This window comes from Schistocerca serialis, chromosome 3 (assembly GCF_023864345.2).
Source record: "Schistocerca serialis cubense isolate TAMUIC-IGC-003099 chromosome 3, iqSchSeri2.2, whole genome shotgun sequence".
Taxonomy (NCBI): Eukaryota; Metazoa; Arthropoda; class Insecta; order Orthoptera; family Acrididae; genus Schistocerca; species Schistocerca serialis.
Genome location: NC_064640.1, coordinates 1,002,282,722 through 1,002,304,041, shown reverse-complemented (window position 1 = coordinate 1,002,304,041; position 21,320 = coordinate 1,002,282,722). Strand labels below are relative to the sequence as shown.

Genomic DNA, 21,320 nt, shown 5'->3' with positions numbered 1-21,320 from the left:
AAATACTTCAGTTGATTGATGAAAGGAGGAAGTACAAACATGTTCCGGGAAAATCACGAATACAGAAATACAAGTCGCTGAGGAATGAAATAAATAGGAAGTGCAGGGAAGCTAAGACGAAATGGCTGCAGGAAAAATGTGAAGACATCGAAAAAGATATGATTGTCGGAAGGACAGACTCAGCATACAGGAAAGTCAAAACAACCTTTGGTGACATTAAAAGCAACGATGGTAACATTAAGAGTGCAACGGGAATTCCACTGTTAAATGCAGAGGAGAGAGCAGATAGGTGGAAAGAATACATTGAAAGCCTCTACGAGGGCGAAGATTTGTCTGATGTGATAGAAGAAGAAACAGGAGTCGATTTAGAAGAGATAGGGGATCCAGTATTAGAATCGGAATTTAAAAGAGCTTTGGAGGACTTACGGTCAAATAAGGCAGAAGGGATAGATAACATTCCATCAGAATTTCTAAAATCATTGGGGGAAGTGGCAACAAAACGACTATTCACGTGGGTGTGTAGAATATATGAGTCTGGCGATATACCATCTGACTTTCGGAAAAGCATCATCCACACAATTCCGAAGACGGCAAGAGCTGACAAGTGCGAGAATTATCGCACAATCAGCTTAACAGCTCATGCATCAAAGCTGGTTACAAGAATAATATACAGAAGAATGGAAAAGAAAATTGCGAATGCGCTAGGTGACGATCAGTTTGGCCTTAGGAAAAGTAAAGGGACGAGAGAGGCAATTCTGACGTTACGGCTAATAATGGAAGCAAGGCTAAAGAAAAATCAAGACACTTTCATAGGATTTGTCGATCTGGAAAAAGCGTTCGACAATATAAAATGGTGCAAGCTGTTCGAGATTCTGAAAAAAGTAGGGGTAAGCTGTAGGGAGAGACGGGTCATATACAATATGTACAACAACCAAGAGGGAATAATTAGAGTGGACGATCAAGAACGAAGTGCTCGTATTAAGAAGGGTGTAAGACAAGGCTGTAGCCTTTCGCCCCTACTCTTCAATCTGTACATCGAGGAAGCAATGATGGAAATAAAAGAAAGGTTCAGGAGTGGAATTAAAATATAAGGTGAAAGGATATCAATGATACGATTCGCTGATGACATTGCTATCCTGAGTGAAAGTGAAGAAGAATTAAATGATCTGCTGAACGGAATGAACAGTCTAATGAGTACACAGTATGGTTTGAGAGTAAATCGGAGAAAGACGAAGGCAATGAGAAGTAGTAGAAATGAGAACAGCGAGAAACTTAACATCAGGATTGATGGTCACGAAGTCAATGAAGTTAAGGAATTCTGCTACCTAGGCAGTAAAATAACCAATGACGGACGGAGCAAGGAGGACATCAAAAGCAGACTCGCTATGGCAAAAAAGGCATTTCTGGCCAAGAGAAGTCTACTAAAATCAAATACCGGCCTTAATTTGAGGAAGAAATTTCTGAGGATGTACGTCTGGAGTACAGCATTGTATGGTAGTGAAACATGGACTGTGGGAAAACCGGAACAGAAGAGAATCGAAGCATTTGAGATGTGGTGCTATAGACGAATGTTGAAAATTAGGTGGACTGATAAGGTAAGGAATGAGGAGGTTCTACGCAGAATCGGAGAGGAAAGGAATATGTGGAAAACACTGATAAGGAGAAGGGACATGATGATAGGACATCTGCTAAGACATGAGGGAATGACTTCCATGGTACTAGAGGGAGCTGTAGAGGGCAAAAACTGTAGAGGAAGACAGAGATTGGAATACGTCAAGCAAATAATTGAGGACGTATGTTGCAAGTGCTACTCTGAGATGAAGAGGTTAACACAGGAAAGGAATTGGTGGCGGGCCGCATCAAACCAGTCAGTAGACTGATGACAAAAAAAAAAAAAAAAAAAAAAAAAAAAAAAAAAAAAATGTACAATTGGCTGCAAGGGAAAGGGATTTTATATATTCCCCTTTTGCTGGTTCTTTTTCATTAGAAGCTCTAAATCAGTAGTCGTCAAACGTTTTTGCTAAAGAGACAATACTGACATTGTGGAGCGGCACTTAGGGCCGCATATGTACTGATCTTATTACTAATAGGTAACCTTAATGAAATGGTATGTTATGAACCCCCAACAGACTAGCTACTGTAAGGGCGCGACAAGTTGACCGCTGGCTCCATTCGGAACACTTCGTGTCGATTGTTCTGCGCTTCAAATTCCTGGCACCCTAAGCGAACCCAAATCTGCGACACTGTAATTGCCTGACGAAGTGTTTTTGTGTTATGTGTGTGAGCTGATGATTAATTAATAACAGTAACTATATGCATATTTAAATGCATTATGAAATATTAGACACGTTCACAAATGTTTATTAAATATTTTGAATGTCATTTTTATTCTGCTGATTGCACTGTGTTATAAACGGCCTTAATTTCGTTTCATATTCCTCGGTACAAATATGTACTGCATTTGAAGATGGCCGTCTCTCTGATGTGCACTCACGACTCCATGTTACTTCCATTTGAAATTAATAGCATAGCAGCTGATCGGTACGAAGTACACACACCCATGAGTTGTCAGAGCGTGAAGACAACAATAAAACATTCCCCCTGTCACATGCTCTAACCCAGCGGTGGCCACGCTACTTAACCCCCTACACTGTGGTAATCGGTCAGCTTTACTTACCTCATGGCCAAGTTCACCAACGTCGATTAAAGTTATGTACGTCCTAAAATATTACTGTCTCTATAAATATTTATTTTTCTTACTGAATAGGAAAACTACACTCCTAAAAAGCTCTGAACGTTACTTGACGTTTCTGGATTGGGATGTTAGTTGCTAGATGAATGTTACTATAAAACAGGGCTGAGAATCGTGGGAAGTACGAATACTCAGTTTGACGACCATTCCTGTAGACCTTTCAGAATGTAGTGTCCTATTTATCTTTCTGTCAGAGCTTGCTTGAGTCTATAACAAATTCCTGCGTCGTTAAAGTCTCTGTGCATCCAGAATTGGAAGAGGAAACGATAGGCAGAGAATTACGCCTTGGATCAAAGCCTAATGCCAATTAAACAAATATCAGTAATTTCACAACACCGGCCGTGAAAGCCGGCATTATAGAGTTGCATTTATCTGTGACAGAACGGCCAACAGAGTGCATTATGTTGTTCGTGTTTAATGTTGTTACCAGGCCTGCTACGGTACTTAATGTGCATGAATAACGTCAGATATTGAGTGGTTACTGTGAAGGACACGAGTTGCCGCGTACCCGTGTGAGACAGCATTATCAGAACATAAAAAAGTTTGAAAAGAACCTCACTGTAGGGCTGCTGATATGATACCGATAGTCTAAATATCAATATTTCTCCAAATAAACAGATATATTCGGCGACACATCATTCGCTGATATGTCGATATCAAAACGGTCATATCGACTTTATTGTTATTATATTTTTTCACAGTCTTCGGAAGATATTTGAAGTTGTTCTTTTGAAATTGTAGTAGGATATAATTTTACTTTCACTGTGTGAAGGAGTCTAACTACTTTTTGAGCTTTTATCACGTCCAATCTTTCTCTTTGACTGTGCGAAGCAAGTATGTGTGGCACAAAAGAAGAACTCCAACTGCACTGGGGGGTGGCAGTGTGAATGGAACAACTAGATTTCCTATGTGAAGAAACAGCACACCAGTTGCGTTAAAAAACAATTTTTAACGCAACTAATGTGTTATTTCTTCACGTCGAGATTCTTAGAAAACAGTTGCTGAAAATGATGAACAAAAATCTAAATGACAAGATTGGTCTTTGCGATGGCGGAGACGTGTGAGGGGAAATGCTGACATAATCGGCTCTCGACGCTACCAACAGAAACTGCAACGTTTAGCTTCACCAAGCGATTTTGGCACTAAAACTGATAGGTCGCTGGCGTTTGCAGAAATGAAAAAAAAAGAAGACCAGGGAAGTCGACATGAAATGTTCCGGACAAATCCGATACGTGACCAAATCGAGCGATGGATCCATCAGACACCTTTTACTGTGCCACTTACGCGCAGTTAACACTGATAGCAAAGTAGTTATCGCCAAGCGTGAACGTACATCATTTTCCTTTCAATTCTTGCTCTAATGAGGATAGACAGTCTGCTAGCGTACTTAAATATACAGCTTTAAAACCGGCAGTATGTTTGTAATGTGCCGTCGATACTTTTATAGTCAGGTACGTCGGTATTTTTCCTCCGATATATCGATCCGTTGTTTTGTAACAAGTGTCTGCCTTCAAAAGGGATAGTAGGCTTTCTTTTCTGAGAGGAGTTGCAGGTAGCACTCGCCATACACTGAAAATTAGTTCATCCTTCTATAAAGAAAAAGAATGTTAGAAATAAACAATACCAATTTTCTCACTGCCTCATTAGTTCATGGTTTAATAAAACACCTACAAAAACTAAATATCGTTTGTCTTTCATCATTTTAAAAATAAAGTGTTCAAAGAAAATTTTTGTTTTCATTCCAAAGTTTAATAATGCGCTATGTTGGTGATGGTGGAGGTACTGGGAGGGGCGGGAGACCAGCTAATATCTGACTACACTCTGGGATAATAGTCTTAGGAAGGTTGAGAATCGCATTCATAGAGTGTCCCACGCAATTTCAGTCGGAAGTAATTCGCTGAGGCGAGCTAGAACCTGTAGACCCATTATCTCCTAATGTTGCATGTACTCATCCACCACAACTACCATGGGATTGAAGATTATCTCTCTCCAGACCAAAATTACCTATGTACAGGATTTTATGGGTCCGCTCACGGTCGACAAATTTGCCTCGCGAAGCAGTGAGCACCTCTGTCCACGTCGATTATTGCACGCACGCTAAGGGGTCTAGTACTGGAATACCATATAGAGCACGTGTTATATGTTGCCGCGCCACTTTTTAGTCGACATATTGCTGCCCGGATGCCACGTGTTTTCGTGGTTTTAGATGATTCATTAACTTAAAGACATAGGTGTAGCGTCGCGGAAAGAGCAAGAAGAGGCAGTTATGATGTCCCGGATGGCTATTTGAATCTGCAACGAAGTGTGAGGGTATCTAGAATGAATATTTCACTCTATAGCGAAGTATTTAGTGTTTTCAAACTTCTGTAGACAAAAACTGTCACGGAACCCGCAACCTAGTCTTTCGTGGACAATGCTCATACCATTAAGCTATCCGAGCACGACAGCTTAACTTCTGCCAGTACGTCTCTCCTGAATATGTTCTCACGATATCCTTTCTTCGCGGAATTCCTGTGTGTAGGTGAGCGTTGGTGAATTTTGGGAAGTAGGAGAGAGACAGTGCAAGGTGGTTCATGAGATGTGCCTGGGTAGCTCAATGGTAAGAGCAATTCTCCTGGTCCGGCACACAGTTTTAAGCTGTCGGTATAGTTACGGCACCTTAGTTAGGATATATTTTAGGAATAGAGCACAGCAGATTATCGTAAAAGGCACCGTAATAAAGGATGAGCACAGGGTTTTCCCGTAATTATAACAATATATTGCTAAGGAAGTATCGTAGATCCGCGCTAGGTAGCTGAGCGATCTAGGACGTCTTGTCACGGTCCGCGCGGATTCCCCCGTCGGAGTTTCAAGTCCTCCCTCGGCCATGGATGTGAGTGTCGTTCTTAACGTAAGTTAGTTTAAGTTAGATTAAGTATTGTGTAAGCTTAGTCACCGATGACCTCAGTAGTTTGGCCCCATAAGACCTTATCAAAAATTTCCAATTACTATCCTAGATGCAGCCATGCGGGTTGTTGGAAAGGGTATTTAACCTCACACAGTTATTTATGGATACACTCCCACATCTGTTCCGTTTGTTGGTCGTGGAATGTTTAGGTGATACCCAAGTACTTTCCACATCTTTGCCGAAATCTCTTCCTGACCGCCTTAGCAGCATATTGTATTCGTGCCGAAAGAATCTGCATATCGCGATCTGGTGAACTGAAGGCCACAAAAAAAGTCAAGAGGGATTGTACCTGGAGAACGTTGAGGCCACGGTGTTCGACCGTCTCTGCTGATCTATCTGTCCAGAAAGGGTTCATCCGAGAACTGGTGAGCAAATAACCCCACACCCCCCCCCCCACCCCGGGCGCTCCATCCCCTTGTTGCAAAATTACCCGTGGCCGTAATTAGAACTGTAACCACAAAAACATCGTGTGTTAAGCTAGCTGTATCTAGTATACTTACTTCCTTAGAAATAAATTTTTACAAACATGACTTTATACACGCCCCAAGAAGACGAAAAGGAAGACCACGGGCGTTAAGCTGCGTGGAAGTTATAAAAACCGTGCGTGAAAATTCACTTAGGAAGGAATGAGATTGAGGACGACTAAGATTCGGGATGCGGAACAGCTTCAGGAGCCGCACCAGACTCCAGTTCTATTCAAACTCAAATGGCAAGTACCGGGCGGACACAGTCGCTACCCGCTTTGGATAAGAGCAGCGTTAGGAGTGGATGTACTCACTCGTTGACGATTCCCACGGAAGCGTAGCGGTCGGGCCTGGAGCGGCGGTACGTGCTGACGATCTCCGTGGGCGGGCGCAGCGGCGCGCGGCTCTGAGAGCGCAGCACCTTCTCGATGTCCGCGCCGCTCCTCAGGCTCACCACGGGGTGCTTCCACACAGCCTCCTCCCGCACGATGTCTCCGTATCTCTCGAACATGTCTGCAAACAAAATATTCTCGTACGGAAACGTTGATCCTAAACGTCACCCTAACACCGTAAGCAAAAGTAGCGAGCCACGAGTAAAGTATCGTATCGATGGTAGGCAATGAAAACCTCGTAACTCCATTTTGTTAAATTTTACAGGAGAAGCAAAACCGGTTTTTAAAAAAATGTACAAAGTGATACGGATAATGTTGCTACATGTGTAACTAAACAGTATAAGTCTAGGCGCTACAGTCTGGAGCCGAGCGACCGCTACCGTCGCAGGATCGCATCCTGCATGGATGTGTGTGATGTTCTTAGGTTAGTTAGGTTTAATTAGTTCTAAGTTCTAGGCGACTGATGACCTCATAAGTTAAGTCACTTAGTGCTCAGAGCCATTGGAACCATTAGTAGAAGTCTAGTTTTTGACAGATCAGAGAAATCCATGCACTTTCAAATCTCTCGTCGATAATGGAGTTAGTGGGTACTGGAATAATGAGGTTTCACAGATAGCTGGAGTTACGAGGTTTTCATCGACATACTGATTACGAAAAAGCTAGTGCCTTCAGCTGGGCCCTAGGCAGATCAGTCTGCGGACCGGTGGCTATAAAAGAACCAACCGAACAGGAACCCGACTCTACACTTGAAGATGACGAGTAGGAAGCTCGTCGAAACGTTGCGATAACACGACGCCGAGACTCGGCTGATAACCTGAGAAGATTTCATCAATGAAATTCGCCGCGAAGTCTTGCATTCCCACATAATACTAACACTTATACCGAATTTCAACTATAAATGTGGCCGCCTCCGTAGATAAGTGGTCATCTCGGCCTGCCATGTGAAGGACCTGGGTTCGATTCCCGGTAGTGCCAGGGATTTTTTCTTGGTGGCAGGAATGGTAGGCGGTGCACTCAGCCTCGTGAGACCAACTGAGGAGTTCTCGACCGATCAAAAGCGGTTCAAAGGTCAAGAAACCTGACAAACACCTGTAGAGCGGTGTCCTGACCACATTCCCCTCCACACCGCCTCCGATGACGCGGAAGCTGTCTAGGGCCAGAACGCGTAACTTTACAGTAAACATAATCAACTTAAAACTTTAAGTCATGTTTCAATTAAATTTCCAGTGTAACACTATATCGCACCGATCGACAAGATCATATAGGGTGATTCACCCCTTTCTTTCCTGAAAGGTTCAAGACATGGGAACAAGGTTATCGGGAAATGATAGTAAGCAAAGGGGTACGTAATTTTGTTATATGGGTACTGTTCTTAACTCTTGTAAGAACAGAGATCACGACTCATTACATTTATTGGGTATTGAAAGATCTCCTGACTGATATTTTAAACATCAGGTCGCACATAATAAAATTTTATATGTAATGGTACATTGTTCCACATTACTGGCAAAACTTCTTTTTAGGAATGAAACAAGGGTAGTAAAAATCAATTACAAAGAAAATTAAATTAGTTGTGGGAAAACAGAGTGTTAAAATAATAAATTTTAATAATTTAGAAAAAAATAATAGAATGATAGGTAAGGGATGCTCTGTAATTTTTCAACTGTTAAAACAAAATATAACGTATAAATTATGTTTCGCTTTGCTATTCCAGGTGGGACAGCCTCGGCAGAAACATCGAGCTTGTCGCCCCTGAAGTAGCGTACAAAATTACGTCTTCTTACATTACTGAATGAAGTACATCATGAGTGACACTGTGTGTATTTGTTTCGACTGTTTAAGAACTAGTACCACTTATTATATCTTTTAAGTGTTTACCTAGAGCATACCTATTGCACTGTTTGTTACTATAACTAGACGTAGCTCTACATGTTGTATATGTGTTGTTATGTCTTATGTTTGTGTGCATGACCAGTGCCATAGACGGGAGGGAAGCCGCAGATGATGTTCAAAAAACATACTACTCGAAGCCGCAGATGACTTGAATCTCATGAAATGCTGCGAAAATAGCCAATTTTTCGTGTCGGGGAATCAGTCGAAGCTAAATCAGGTCTGTGCAGAGGATATTCAAACAAATATAATTTGAAACATGTGAAGAGCGCTCTAATTTTTGTGGCGATGTGCGAACAAACAATGAAGTGCAGCAAACAATACGTCCCAACTTAATCTAACACAACTTTTATTTTTAACTGCTTTTGTAACATTAGAAAATATCATAAACAAAGAGTTAAAATACGATAACATACGAACGAGTTTACACTATTCACAGGCAGATGGCGTAACAACTTCCCTCCCTCGTGTTAACTGACGACTGTGCCGCCGGGAAAGACATCCAACCACAAAGTTAAAATTAAAAACAAAAGAAACCAAATCATGGAACAGCAGACGTCAGACGACGTGATAAAACATAAGAAAGAGAAGGAACTGGCAGCCATTAATTTTTTTGCTTCGTACCATAAAAAGAAGCAGTTATACGCCTTTCTGTCTCGAAGGACAGCGGCTGTAACCTCCTCTGAAGAAAATTTCTGGTGGCATTTTACAGCCTTCCGTGTAGCGAACTGATGTGAGATCATGAATACATTACGTTTCTCACGACGTCCACATATGGAACACATGTCTCATCTCCTGTAACAATGTGCTCAGGAGAACAATAACCTTCATTTGCGTACTATAGCGTCCCGTAGTGTCTTACAGTTATCAGAAGGAAATTGGGACATTCAACGACAACAAATCTTTCGGTCACCGAAGGTGCTAGTTACCATTTCGTACAGAAAAAAACATTCATTGATGACTAAAAACTATCGTCCACTCCTTACCAAATCGTAGACATGCAGGCACCAATGACTCAGAGTACTGGCACTCATAACATTCTCCCCACAAAGCGCTCTAATTTCACAATGAATGTATTTTTTAAATTTGTCGCTAAGAAAGACTTCTTTTAGCGATCGCTTCTGAAACTGAAAGGATTAGCCAGCAGGGTTGCGGATGCGATTCCGAATGTTTGTTACACAAGAAACAACGACATAGCGATCTTCTTTCTCACAAATGAAAGTGTGCTGGCCAAAGCTACATTAGATGTACATTACATGTTATTGCGTATCCTCTTTCCAGAGCGTCCTGGAAACGGAATTTACTGTCAGAGTTTCCCAGGTATATAAATGGTTTGATAAATAATTTCGATGCCTCTCTGACGCTGTTAATACAGGACATTGCTGTACACATAAATGTTTTTCAGTTCCTGATGTAAAAAAAAAAAACCGCTAACGTTGAATAAAAACAAATACGACGAAATTTTCATAAACTAAAGAATTTTTCAAATACTTGTAAGTTATATTATCGTGACCACGAGCTGGTATCAGCAGTTATCATCGTTTTCAGCAGCCACATCACACGATCTAGACATCATTCAGTGGGGTGTTGATACCTGTTCGCGGGCATCTGCGGCCGAACTGTCAGTAGAACTAGCACAGCTGCTGGAGGGTCGGTGACGATACTGTCACACAGACAATACTTCGCTTGAAGAGGTCCCATAGCTGTTGAAATGGATTAAGATCACTGGCCAGGTAATTATTTTGAACTCCTGCTCATGTTCTTCCGGATGTTTGCGAAAACCTCTAGCCGTTTCGCGAGGTGCGTTATACTGTTGAATCAATCTTTCGCGAAGTAGAGGATAATCTTACTGTGCATGTGAATGAGATTGTTGACTAAGGATTCAAAACGAAATCCATCAGGTATGTTGCGCACAGTGATTACGTCATAGAAATTGTCATGTCGACGTTTCCCAGCTAGTAAAGGGACCCACACTGCTTTGTGTTCTTAGCGTTGGTTGCAGACCAGTCGTTTTACATATTTCTTCTAACATGCCTACTTGTATCCTCTGTATTAAGCATATAATACGGCTCACAAGCGCGGCATCCATACTGAAAATTAAAAAAAATTGTAGAATCTCTTTTCTGTCAGTCAGCTGATATTAACATAGGCCCGGAAACCATCCATCTGCTTCGGAGTCTCTTCGTTCGTCTGTTGTAGTAGACACTAGTCTGTTTACCCCCTGGCTTATGTGGGCCTTGAGATGTTCAACTATACAGATGCGGTTGACCTTCATGTAGAGTGCTAGTCGATGTTCACCTCAGACGTTCATGGCATTAGGACCTCCGCCATATCCATAGCCATTATTCACTGATGTGACATTAGTCCAGTCACGTACATTTTCACAGCAGAAGTATTTTATCAACTCAAAAATTTCCCCATTTCAAAAAGGCTATCACACTTATCGCGAAAACCTAGTGTTATCACTTTGAACGCGTCGTTTCGTTTACACATGGCGGCAATAAGCGATAGACGTACAGACAGCACATGAGCCCCCTAACACTGGCTGTCTCAAAACTTTATGGTCAACATTACACAGACGGTAGAGGCTCTTATAATGAGAACTTTCGGACTGGGCCTGTTCGATCTTCTTCATACAATGCGTAACAAAACATGTGAAACGCCCAGAAGACATGGTCGGATGTCAATATAACTTCGCACAAGTGCGCATCGGCGGGTATGGGAATGATTAGAGTTACAATTCTCTGTGCCAGGTAGAAAGGCCACTGGAGTGTATTAGTGATGGTCATGTTTAGTGTTGTTACCAGATCTGGCAGGGGATAATTATATTTTACAGGTCTAGTGCCACAGGGCCAAATTTAGGAACAAATCTCCATACTCAGGGGACGTGTCAGTACATGAAATTATAACAGAAAAGTAATAACAGATAAAATAAAATGTTTATGAATCCTAAAAAGACGTCACGTTATCAGTTCAGGTAAACGCAATCAACAATATAACACAGCAATTGGTTTAATTTTCATGGAACTCGTCGAGAAAATAGGAGGAGTGAACCATGAGAAAGCTCTTCAGTTTCGATTTGAAAGCGCGTGGACTACTGGTAAGATTTTTTAATTCTTGTGGTAGCTCATTCAAAATGGATACAGCAGAATAATGCACGCCTTTCTGCTCAAGAGTGAAGGCCGTGCGATCTAAATGCAGATTGGATTCCTGCCTAGTATTAATTGAGCGAAAGCTGCTAATTCTTGGAAATAAGCTGGTATTGTTAACAAGAAATGACAGTAAATAATATATATTTTGAGAGATCAATGAATAGAGGCCGAGAAGAGGTTCGCGAACTTACACCACTTATTGCCCGAACCGCCCGTTTCTGAGCCAGAAATACACTTTGAGAATGGGAAGAGGTACCAAATGGTTCAAATGGCTCTAAGCACTATGGGACTTAACATCTGAGGTCATCAGTCCCCTAGACTTATAACTACTTACACCTAACTCACCTAAGGACATCACACACATCCATGCCCGAGGCAGGATTCCAACCTGCGACCGTAGCAGTAGCGCAGTTTCGGATTGAAGCGCCAAGAACTGCTCGGCCACAGCGGCCGGAGGAAGAGGTACCCCAAAATTTAATATCATTTGTCATATGATAGTGAAAATAGGCGAAGTAGAGTCCTTTTCGTGTCGAACTATTACTTATTTCAGATAGCGTTGTAATAGCAAAAGTGGCAGCATTAAATCTTTAAATAGGGTCCTGAACATGGGCTTTCCACGACAATTTACTATTTATCTGAACAACTAGAATTTTTAATTGTTCAGTTTCACTAATCATATGCCCATTCTGTAAAATTAAAACGTCGGAAACTGTAAAAACTCGGCCTTACTGTGATCTGACGTTAGTTTATTTTCTACAAGTAATGAAATTTTATCTTGAACTGCACTTTTTAAAACAGTACCAACGTTGCACACAACATATTTTACTACCAAGCTAGTGTCATCAGCAAACAGAAAGGTTTAGAATCACCTGTAATAGTAGAGGGCATATCATTTATATAAATAAGGAGCAGGGGTGGGCCTAGCACTGATCACTGTGGCATCTCTCATTTAACCATGAACCCACTTGGACCCCACATCATAGCCATTCTCAATACTGTGGCTACTGACCTTTGGATGTCTGTTCTTAAAGTAAGAGGTGAACTAATTGCGAACTACTCCCTGTATTACATAATGGTCCAACTTCTGGAGCAGTGTTTTGTGATCACACAATCAAACGCCTTAGTTAAATCAAACAAGATGCCTAGCATTCGAAATATTTTGTTTAATCCATCCAGTACCTCACAGAGAAAAGAGAATATAGCGTTTTCAATTGTTAAACCACATCTAATACCAAACTGTTCATTTGACAGCAAATTATGTGAGATGAAATGATCAATTATTCTTACATACACTGTCCTTTCAATAACCTTAGCAAACACTAATGGCACAGAAATTGGTCTACAATTGTCTTCATTATTCTTTTCTAATTTTTTTATAAAGCGCCTTTACTGCTGAGTACTTTAGTCGCTCAAGAAACTGACCATTACTAAAGGAAATATTAAAAATATGGCCAAGTACAGGACTAACATGTGCAGAGTAGTACTTTACTAGATACTCCACAATATCCATAAGGGTCACATGTTGAGCGATCACTGTGACGGACAAGGAGGTGCCACATATTCGTCTGAGACAGCGTTATCAGCACCTGACAGAATTTGAAAGTGGCCTCTTTTTGAGTCTCCGTTTGTCCGTCTGATCGAATCGTGCAACATCTTAGTTTTCGGGTTATTCAGATGTGGCAGTGGCTCGATGTAGGTCTGTTTGGGAACGTAAGGTCATCGTAATCCATTCAAATCTGCGCCTGCCATCCGAGAATTACTAATGAATTCACAGCAACATTCTGTGTCATCTTTCACCATTGGTCGGGGATTAGCAGCAGCCGGAATAAGGAATAACCCTTCCATGTGTAGGCTGCCGTTAATACAAGACAAACGGCTGCATCTGAAGTTATGCGAGAACCGGGCAGCATGGACTGCTGATGTATGGTGTCGAACAGTGGCCCTGCTGGCATTGAACACAACCTTACCATTTGGTAACAAATATTGTACCATGGGAGGGACCTGAGCTGCCAAAATGGTCACATAATCCTTCACAGTAATGCGACCTTGCAGAATAAGCATCGGGCCCATCGACTATCGCGATGTGAGTGCTCATATCATCACCGACCCCTCGCCATGTTTCTCTCTTTCGATGTAAAGTCGGCCAGAAGTTCGAAACAGTTTGAGAAAGGACTCATCCGACCACATAACATTCTTCCATTTCTCCATAGTACAGGTTTTATGGCATCACCACCACTTTTTCCTGTCACCGGCATTTGCATCACTGATGAGTGGTTCTGTAATTCAAGTTCGCCCTGCAGTTCCCTGCTTAAAGAACTCCCTTCATGTTGTTTTGGTGCAGACAGGGTTCGCGAATGTGACAGTCAGTTCCGCAGTACTTTTACAACCATCGTCATCTTATTTTTCCTCATAGACCTCTTCGATCACCTTCCGTCACGATCACTCAACACACACTTTTGTATGAGTCGTTACTTAGCTGAAAATGTTTTCCTGCTTTCCCTGTGTGAGATATAAATTTTCGATGCGGTGCCTCTGGAAACACCAAACAGTTTGGCTCCCTCGGTTACGAAAACACCCACCATACGTGCACCAACAATGTGTCCACGCTCGAATGCACTTAGCTCCGATATAATACACTCACAACCACACTTAACTCTAGAATGAAATTTTCACTCTGGAGCGGAGTGTGCGCTGATATGAAACTTCCTGGCAGATTAAAACTGTGAGCTGGGCCGAGACTCGAACTCAGAACGATAGAGCACTTGCCCGCGAAAGTAAAAGATCCGTAATTCGAGACTCGGTCATGTACACAGTTTTAATTTGCCAGGAAGTTATACTTAACTCTGTTCTGACCACAACTGACATCGGAAATGTATTGAGAACATTGCACAGCTACAGTTCGCGGTTAAATACAACAGTGCAACTTGCAGGCTTAGCTACGATCTGCAGTTATGTTCAAGTATATGTCTCCCGCTGTATTTCCATATTTTGTCCTCCTCCTGTATCTCTATGAACAGTCTGGGCGATGTTGAGGTACTTCCGCGGCCAGCAAGATATCCACACCTGGCCCCAGTATGTGTGCAATCAGCCCCCGTGCCAGTATCGAGAACATCAAGGATCAGTTACCGCTATTGCGGGACAGTTTGCCCTAGGAGAGGATACAACAGCTTTACGACACCCTCCTCAAATGAATCAGGGCATGCAACCAACCACAGAGGGTGCACGGTCATATACACTCCTGGAAATTGAAATAAGAACACCGTAAATTCATTGTCCCAGGAAGGGGAAACTTTATTGACACATTCCTGGGGTCAGATACATCACATGATCACACTGACAGAACCACAGGCACATAGACACAGGCAACAGAGCATCACAATGTCGGCACTAGTACAGTGTATATCCACCTTTCGCAGCAATGCAGGCTGCTATTCTCCCATGGAGACGATCGTACAGATGCTGGATGTAGTCCTGTGGAACGGCTTGCCATGCCATTTCCACCTGGCGCCTCAGTTGGACCAGCGTTCGTGCTGGACGTGCAGACCGCGTGAGACGACGCTTCATCCAGTCCCAAACATGCTCAATGGGGGACAGATCCGGAGATCTTGCTGGCCAGGGTAGTTGACTTACACCTTCTAGAGCACGTTGGGTGGCACGGGATACATGCGGACGTGCATTGTCCTGTTGGAACAGCAAGTTCCCTTGCCGGTCTAGGAATGGTAGAACGATGGGTTCGATGACGGTTTGGATGTACCGCATACTATTCAGTGTCCCCTCGACGATCACCAGTGGTGTACGGCCAGTGTAGGAGATCGCTCCCCACACCATGATGCCGGGTGTTGGCCCTGTGTGCCTCGGTCGTATGCAGTCCTGATTGTGGCGCTCACCTGCACGGCGCCAAACACGCATACGACCATCATTGGCACCAAGGCAGAAGCGACTCTCATCGCTGAAGACGACACGTCTCCATTCGTCCCTCCATTCACGCCTGTCGCGACACCACTGGAGGCGGGCTGCACGATGTTGGGGCGTGAGCGGAAGACGGCCTAACGGTGTGCGGGACCGTAGCCCAGCTTGATGGAGACGGTTGCGAATGGTCCTCGCCGATACCCCAGGAGCAACAGTGTCCCTAATTTGCTGGGAAGTGGCGGTGCGGTCCCCTACGGCACTGCGTAGGATCCTACGGTCTTGGCGTGCATCCGTGCGTCGCTGCGGTCCGGTCCCAGGTCGACGGGCACGTGCACCTTCTGCCGACCACTGGCGACAACATCGATGTACTGTGGAGACCTCACGCCCCACGTGTTGAGCAATTCGGCGGTACGTCCACCCGGCCTCCTGCATGCCCACTATACGCCCTCGCTCAAAGTCCGTCAACTGCACATACGGTTCACGTCCACGCTGTCGCGGCATGCTACCAGTGTTAAAGACTGCGATGGAGCTCCGTATGCCACGGCAAACTGGCTGACACTGACGGCGGCGGTGCACAAATGCTGCGCAGCTAGCGCCATTCGACGGCCAACACCGCGGTTCCTGGTGTGTCCGCTGTGCCGTGCGTGTGATCATTGCTTGTACAGCCCTCTCGCAGTGTCCGGAGCAAGTATGGTGGGTCTGACACACCGGTGTCAATGTGTTCTTTTTTCCATTTCCAGGAGTGTAGATGAATGGGCTGATATTACCAGGTTCTCTGTAACTTTGACTCGATTTTGTAACTACTGAAATGACATCACCTTGTCTTTCGCCCTGTTAAGTTTTATTCAGTTTCCTGCTCCCCTTCTGTGGGCTTCCCTTTTTTTGTCACGAAGTGTCAATACGATATTTAAATACAAGTAAAGAATATACGCTGAGATGCCAGAGACTGGTATAGGCATGCGTGTTGAAATACAGAGATACGTAAGCCGGCCGTTGTGGTCGAGCGGTTCTAGGCGCTTCAGTCCGAAACCGCGCTAATGCTACGGTCGCAGGTTCGAATCCTGCCTCGGGCGTGGATGTATGTGATGTCCTTAGGTTAGTTAGGTTTAATTAGCTCTATGTCTAGGGGACTGATGACCTCAGATGTTCCATAATGCTTAGAGCCATTTGAAAAAATGGTTCAAATGGCTCTGAGCACTATGGGACTTAACATCTGAGGTCATCAGTCCCCTAGAACTTAGAACTACTTAAACCTAATTAACCTAAGGACATCACATACACCCACGCCCGAGGCAGGATTTGAACCTGCGACCGTAGCAGTCGCGCTGTTCCGGACTGAAGAGCCTAGAACCGCACGGCCACCGCGGCCGGCACAGCCATTTGAACCATTTGAGCAGGCAGAATATGACGCTGCGGTCTACAACGCCTGTATAAGACAAGTTTCTGGCGCAGTTGTGAGATCGGTTACTGCTGCTACAATGGCAGGTTATCAAGATTTAAGTGAGTTTGAACGTTGTGTTATAGTCGGCGCATGAGCAATGGGACACGGCATCTCCGACGTAGCGATGAAGTGGGAATTTTGCCGTACGACCAATTAACGGGTGTACCATGAATATAAGGAATCCAGTGAAACATCAAAGCTCCGAAATCGCTGCGGCCGGAAAGCGATCCTGCAACGAGGGACCGCCGCGCTGTGTAGCCCCGCGGTCTCAAGCGTCTTGTCATGGTCCGCGCAGCTCCCCCCGTCGGAGGTTCGAGTCCTCCCTCGGGCATTGGTGTGTTTGTTGTCCATGGCGTAAGTGTAAGTTGGATTCAGTAGTGTGTAAGCTTAGCGACCGATGACCTAAGCAGTTTGGTCCCATAAGATCTTACCACAAATTTACAAGGACGGGACCAACGACGTCTGAAGAGCATCGTTCAACGTGACAGGAGTGCAACCCTTCCGCGAATTGCATCAGATTTCAATGCTGGGCCATCAAGTGTCAGCGTCCAAACCATTGAACGAAACATAATCGATATGGGCTTTTGGAGCCGAAGGCCCACTCCTGTACCCTTGACGACTGCACGACACAAAGCTTTACACCTCGCCTGGGCCCATAAACACCGACTTTGGACTGTTGATGACTGGAATCATGTTGCCTGATCGGACGAGTATCCTTTCAAATTGTATCGAGCGGATGGATGTGTATGGGTATGGAGATAACCTGATGAATCCGTGGACCCTGCATGTCAGCAGGGGACTGTTCAAGCTGTTGGAGGCTCTGTAATGGTGTGGGGCGTGTGCAGGTGCTGTGGTGTGGGACCCCTGATACGTCTAGATACGACTCTGACAGGTGACACGTACCGTAAGCATCCTGTCTGATCGTCTGCATCCATTCATGTCCATTGTGCATTCCGACGGACTTGGGCGATTCTAGCAGGACAATGTGACACACCACACTTCCAGAATTGCTACATAGTGGCTCCAGGAACACTCTTCTGAGTTTAAACACTTCCTCTGGACACCAAACTCCCCAGATATGAACATTACTGTGCGTACCTGAGGTGCCTTGTAGCGCCCTGTTCAGAAGAGATCTCCACCCCCTCGTACTCTTACGGATTTATGGACAGTCCTGCAGGACTCATGGTGTCAGTTCCCTCCAGTACTACTTCAGACATTAGTCGAGTCCATGCCAAGTCGTGCTGCGGCACTTCTGCGTGTTCGCGGGGGCCCTACACAATATTAGGCAAGTGTACCAGCTTCTTTGGCTCTTCAGTGTATACACGCTACTAGCAACATTCGACCCTCCGATTACATCCCTATTATGCTCCGCATTAACCTACCGACGAATATCTTAATAACCAATAACACGAGGGCTATTAGAAAATCCATCTCGAAATGGCAATCACAATGACAATCCGATGAAGCTTTGCATAGATGTGTCGGACAGTGTCTCTAGTATGCCCGTTGATCGCGTTACGTCGGTCTGTTCAGTTCTGAGTGCACAGCGAGCACGTAAAGTTTCCTAGAACGCAGTGTTTCCCGTCAAGTTAGAGTACTGTGAGAGATTTAGAGTGGTTTCATGCAACACACACAACGTAACTATCATGCATTTACTTCTTCACGACAATTTTAGGCCGCACACTGCAGGAGCAATAAGGCTGCTGCTGCAGAGTTTTCGATGGGAAGTCAGATATTCATCTCTGCTCTCATGAACCGCTGCCTATGAAGGCAACATTTTCGCACAGAAAACAAGCTGCAGATCAGCGTAAAGAATTGGCAGAAAGCACAGGAGGCTACCTTCTATGCCGAGGGTATTGGAATGTTGGTACAAAGTTACGACGTCTGAGTCCGATCAGCGACTCTGTAGAGAAATAGCCAGTAGGTGTAGGTAACTGTTGCTAACAAAACATTTTTAATTTTCACTGTGGACCTTACTTTCCGAATATCCCTCGTATTTTATACTTAAGAGCTCTCAAAAATCTTCTAATCTTTTTTCGAGTACGTTTTAGAACTGTGTCGTACTGCTGTAGGAAATCGATGTCCACACACTGACCTTCAAGTTCTGTAAGTGTGAACAACTCGAAGAGGGCCAGTCTGTACGATCCCCTGGTTAAGCTGAAGATTTTGAGATAAGGAAGGGTTCGAATACATCGATTCCGTATTGAGTCAAAATGGGTGATTTTCTGATTACGTATCAGTGGCGAGAGTTCCTGAGGGAGTTAAGTGTTTGTAAACTGCTTATGTTGCATAACAATAAGTGCCCGCCTCATCGACGTTGGTCGTGCTACTTTGAAAAACGATACAGTTTTCAGTTATCCTCGGTGCAGTTTGGCACTGTTCACAATCAGTATCTGTTTAGCCAAGATGTTGCTTTACTCGTTACGAAGTACTGCACATATATATTTAACATGTAATTTAGCAGGCTGCACCGTCCACAGATACGAATGAATGTACAGAAATAAGTTTCGCAACAGGTCTCATCCCATAGGAAAGAAATTTATACCAGTAGTTAAAAACTTACAGGAAACGTTGTAGTTCAAGACACCTGGTAAGATGTTTATGGTTCTCTGCAAAGAATTTTTCATGCAACAGACTCTGAGGAGATGGTGTGAGATCGGTTCGGAGAAGATTAATGAGTAAGCACCCGTCAACTTCCTCATGAAATTCATACTGCAAGACTACACAATGAACACAGCCACACCCAACACAAGTCAACATGTGCAAATAATTCAGCCAAATGATCTCAAATTACATCTCACTCTGTCAAGAGTTTATGTGGAAAGATATACATCTAGGCTGGTGGTAGTCAGTTTAAACAACTGCCACGAACTTAAATTGTTGCCGTAACACGTATGTTGCTTATGCCAATAGAGAAACTAAATATTTAAGCCTGAAAAACAATAGTAAGTGCCGACACAAACTTAATGTTCTTTAATTCCCATTAATTCATTGTCTCAGTGCACTCAATCTGGAATTAACTATCTGCGTAGTTTTGACCCTAAGGGCTTGGTACACCCTGAACGCTCATTTAACGAGCGCGCCTCACGTGGTACACATCGTCAGCTAAGAGCAGTAGAACAGGCGTCTAGGAGGTGGTCGTAATATTGTGACTCGACAGCGCACATATTTGACTACCTAATCTGCGATCTGTCCTTAGTAACACTCACGACTGTCAAATATTTAGGAGTTACCATCTGGACAGACTCGAGATTAAACGAGCACATAAATCCAAAGTGGATGGCAAGGTGAGATTCATTTAAGAATTCCTGTAAATTGTAACTGATCTACAAAGGAATTACTTTACTGAATTGTTCTCCGACAGACTGTTAAATACTGTTTCTCTACCTGGTGTCCTTACCAGAACGAATTAACAGAACGTAAACGCACGATTTGACTTTTCTTAGTTGGAACGAAAATGTGAAATACGCGTATCAAACCACTGTTACATGCTGAAACAAACAGATTAATCTCAAAATTCGAACAATCGTCTGAGAAGAGACAGAAATATGGTAGTGTCTTGTACACACATATCGTACAGTGTCATCTAGGATACGATTGGTGAAATTCTGGATGTTATAGAGGCGTATTAAGTGATAAGATGATTTAGGGAGAATATAACGTCGCACTTCAGGTTCTTTCGACGGTGAAAGATAATAAGAGATAGAAAATTCTCATACAGAATATCGAGAGCAATATACACTTTTCTTTTATTTGCTTTTAGGTTACTGGAGCTTTATGCGGCTTTTCACTAAAAGACGAAAGAAATTTATTGTAATTGTCGCCAAGTACACTAGTGACTTGTTGAAACGGAGTCACACACATACGGTAATGTTTTCCAGAACATCAATGGTGTACACACAGCTCCTAAATGTGATGAAACTGTTAATATACTTTTTCTTTGCAGTTTCGCACACTCACAGCCCTTTACAGTATCTAGACTGCTGCACCTGGTGTCAAAATACTCTGCTTCGAAAGTTACATGTAAAGCTGCTTTCATTGAAGACCTCGCCTTTAATGTTTGAGATTTATAAGCAAAAAACTAAAGAACACAAAAAAAAAATCATTGACAGCATAGACAGTTTACCGTGATTGCAGCCTGTACTGACCATACAAGCAGAAATTCTCGGACATGTGATGCACATTACACTACACGCATGCTGTCCTATTGTAAGCCTATTTAGCTCAAGAAATCAAACTACGATACTAAATAAAAAAGAAAGTTAACTATAAGCTATTTAGTCAATAGAAGACACACTAAGGGTAACAGAGGATAGATATATAGTGAATTAAGTAATTCGTGAATGAGTTACCAGAAATTTAAGATTACAATA

At 43.4% G+C, this 21,320-nt stretch overlaps 1 protein-coding gene across 2 annotated transcripts in view; it reads right to left on the bottom strand.

Annotated features, from left to right (window-relative positions):
• LOC126471449 (ecdysone 20-monooxygenase) overlaps positions 1-21,320 on the bottom strand; it is a 173,935-nt gene that overhangs the window by 55,040 nt on the left and 97,575 nt on the right. For both annotated transcript variants that reach the window (XM_050099635.1, XM_050099637.1), the window contains exon 4: positions 6,478-6,676. In XM_050099635.1, the coding sequence (XP_049955592.1) occupies positions 6,478-6,676 (199 nt within the window). The remainder of the gene's footprint in view (positions 1-6,477; positions 6,677-21,320) is intronic.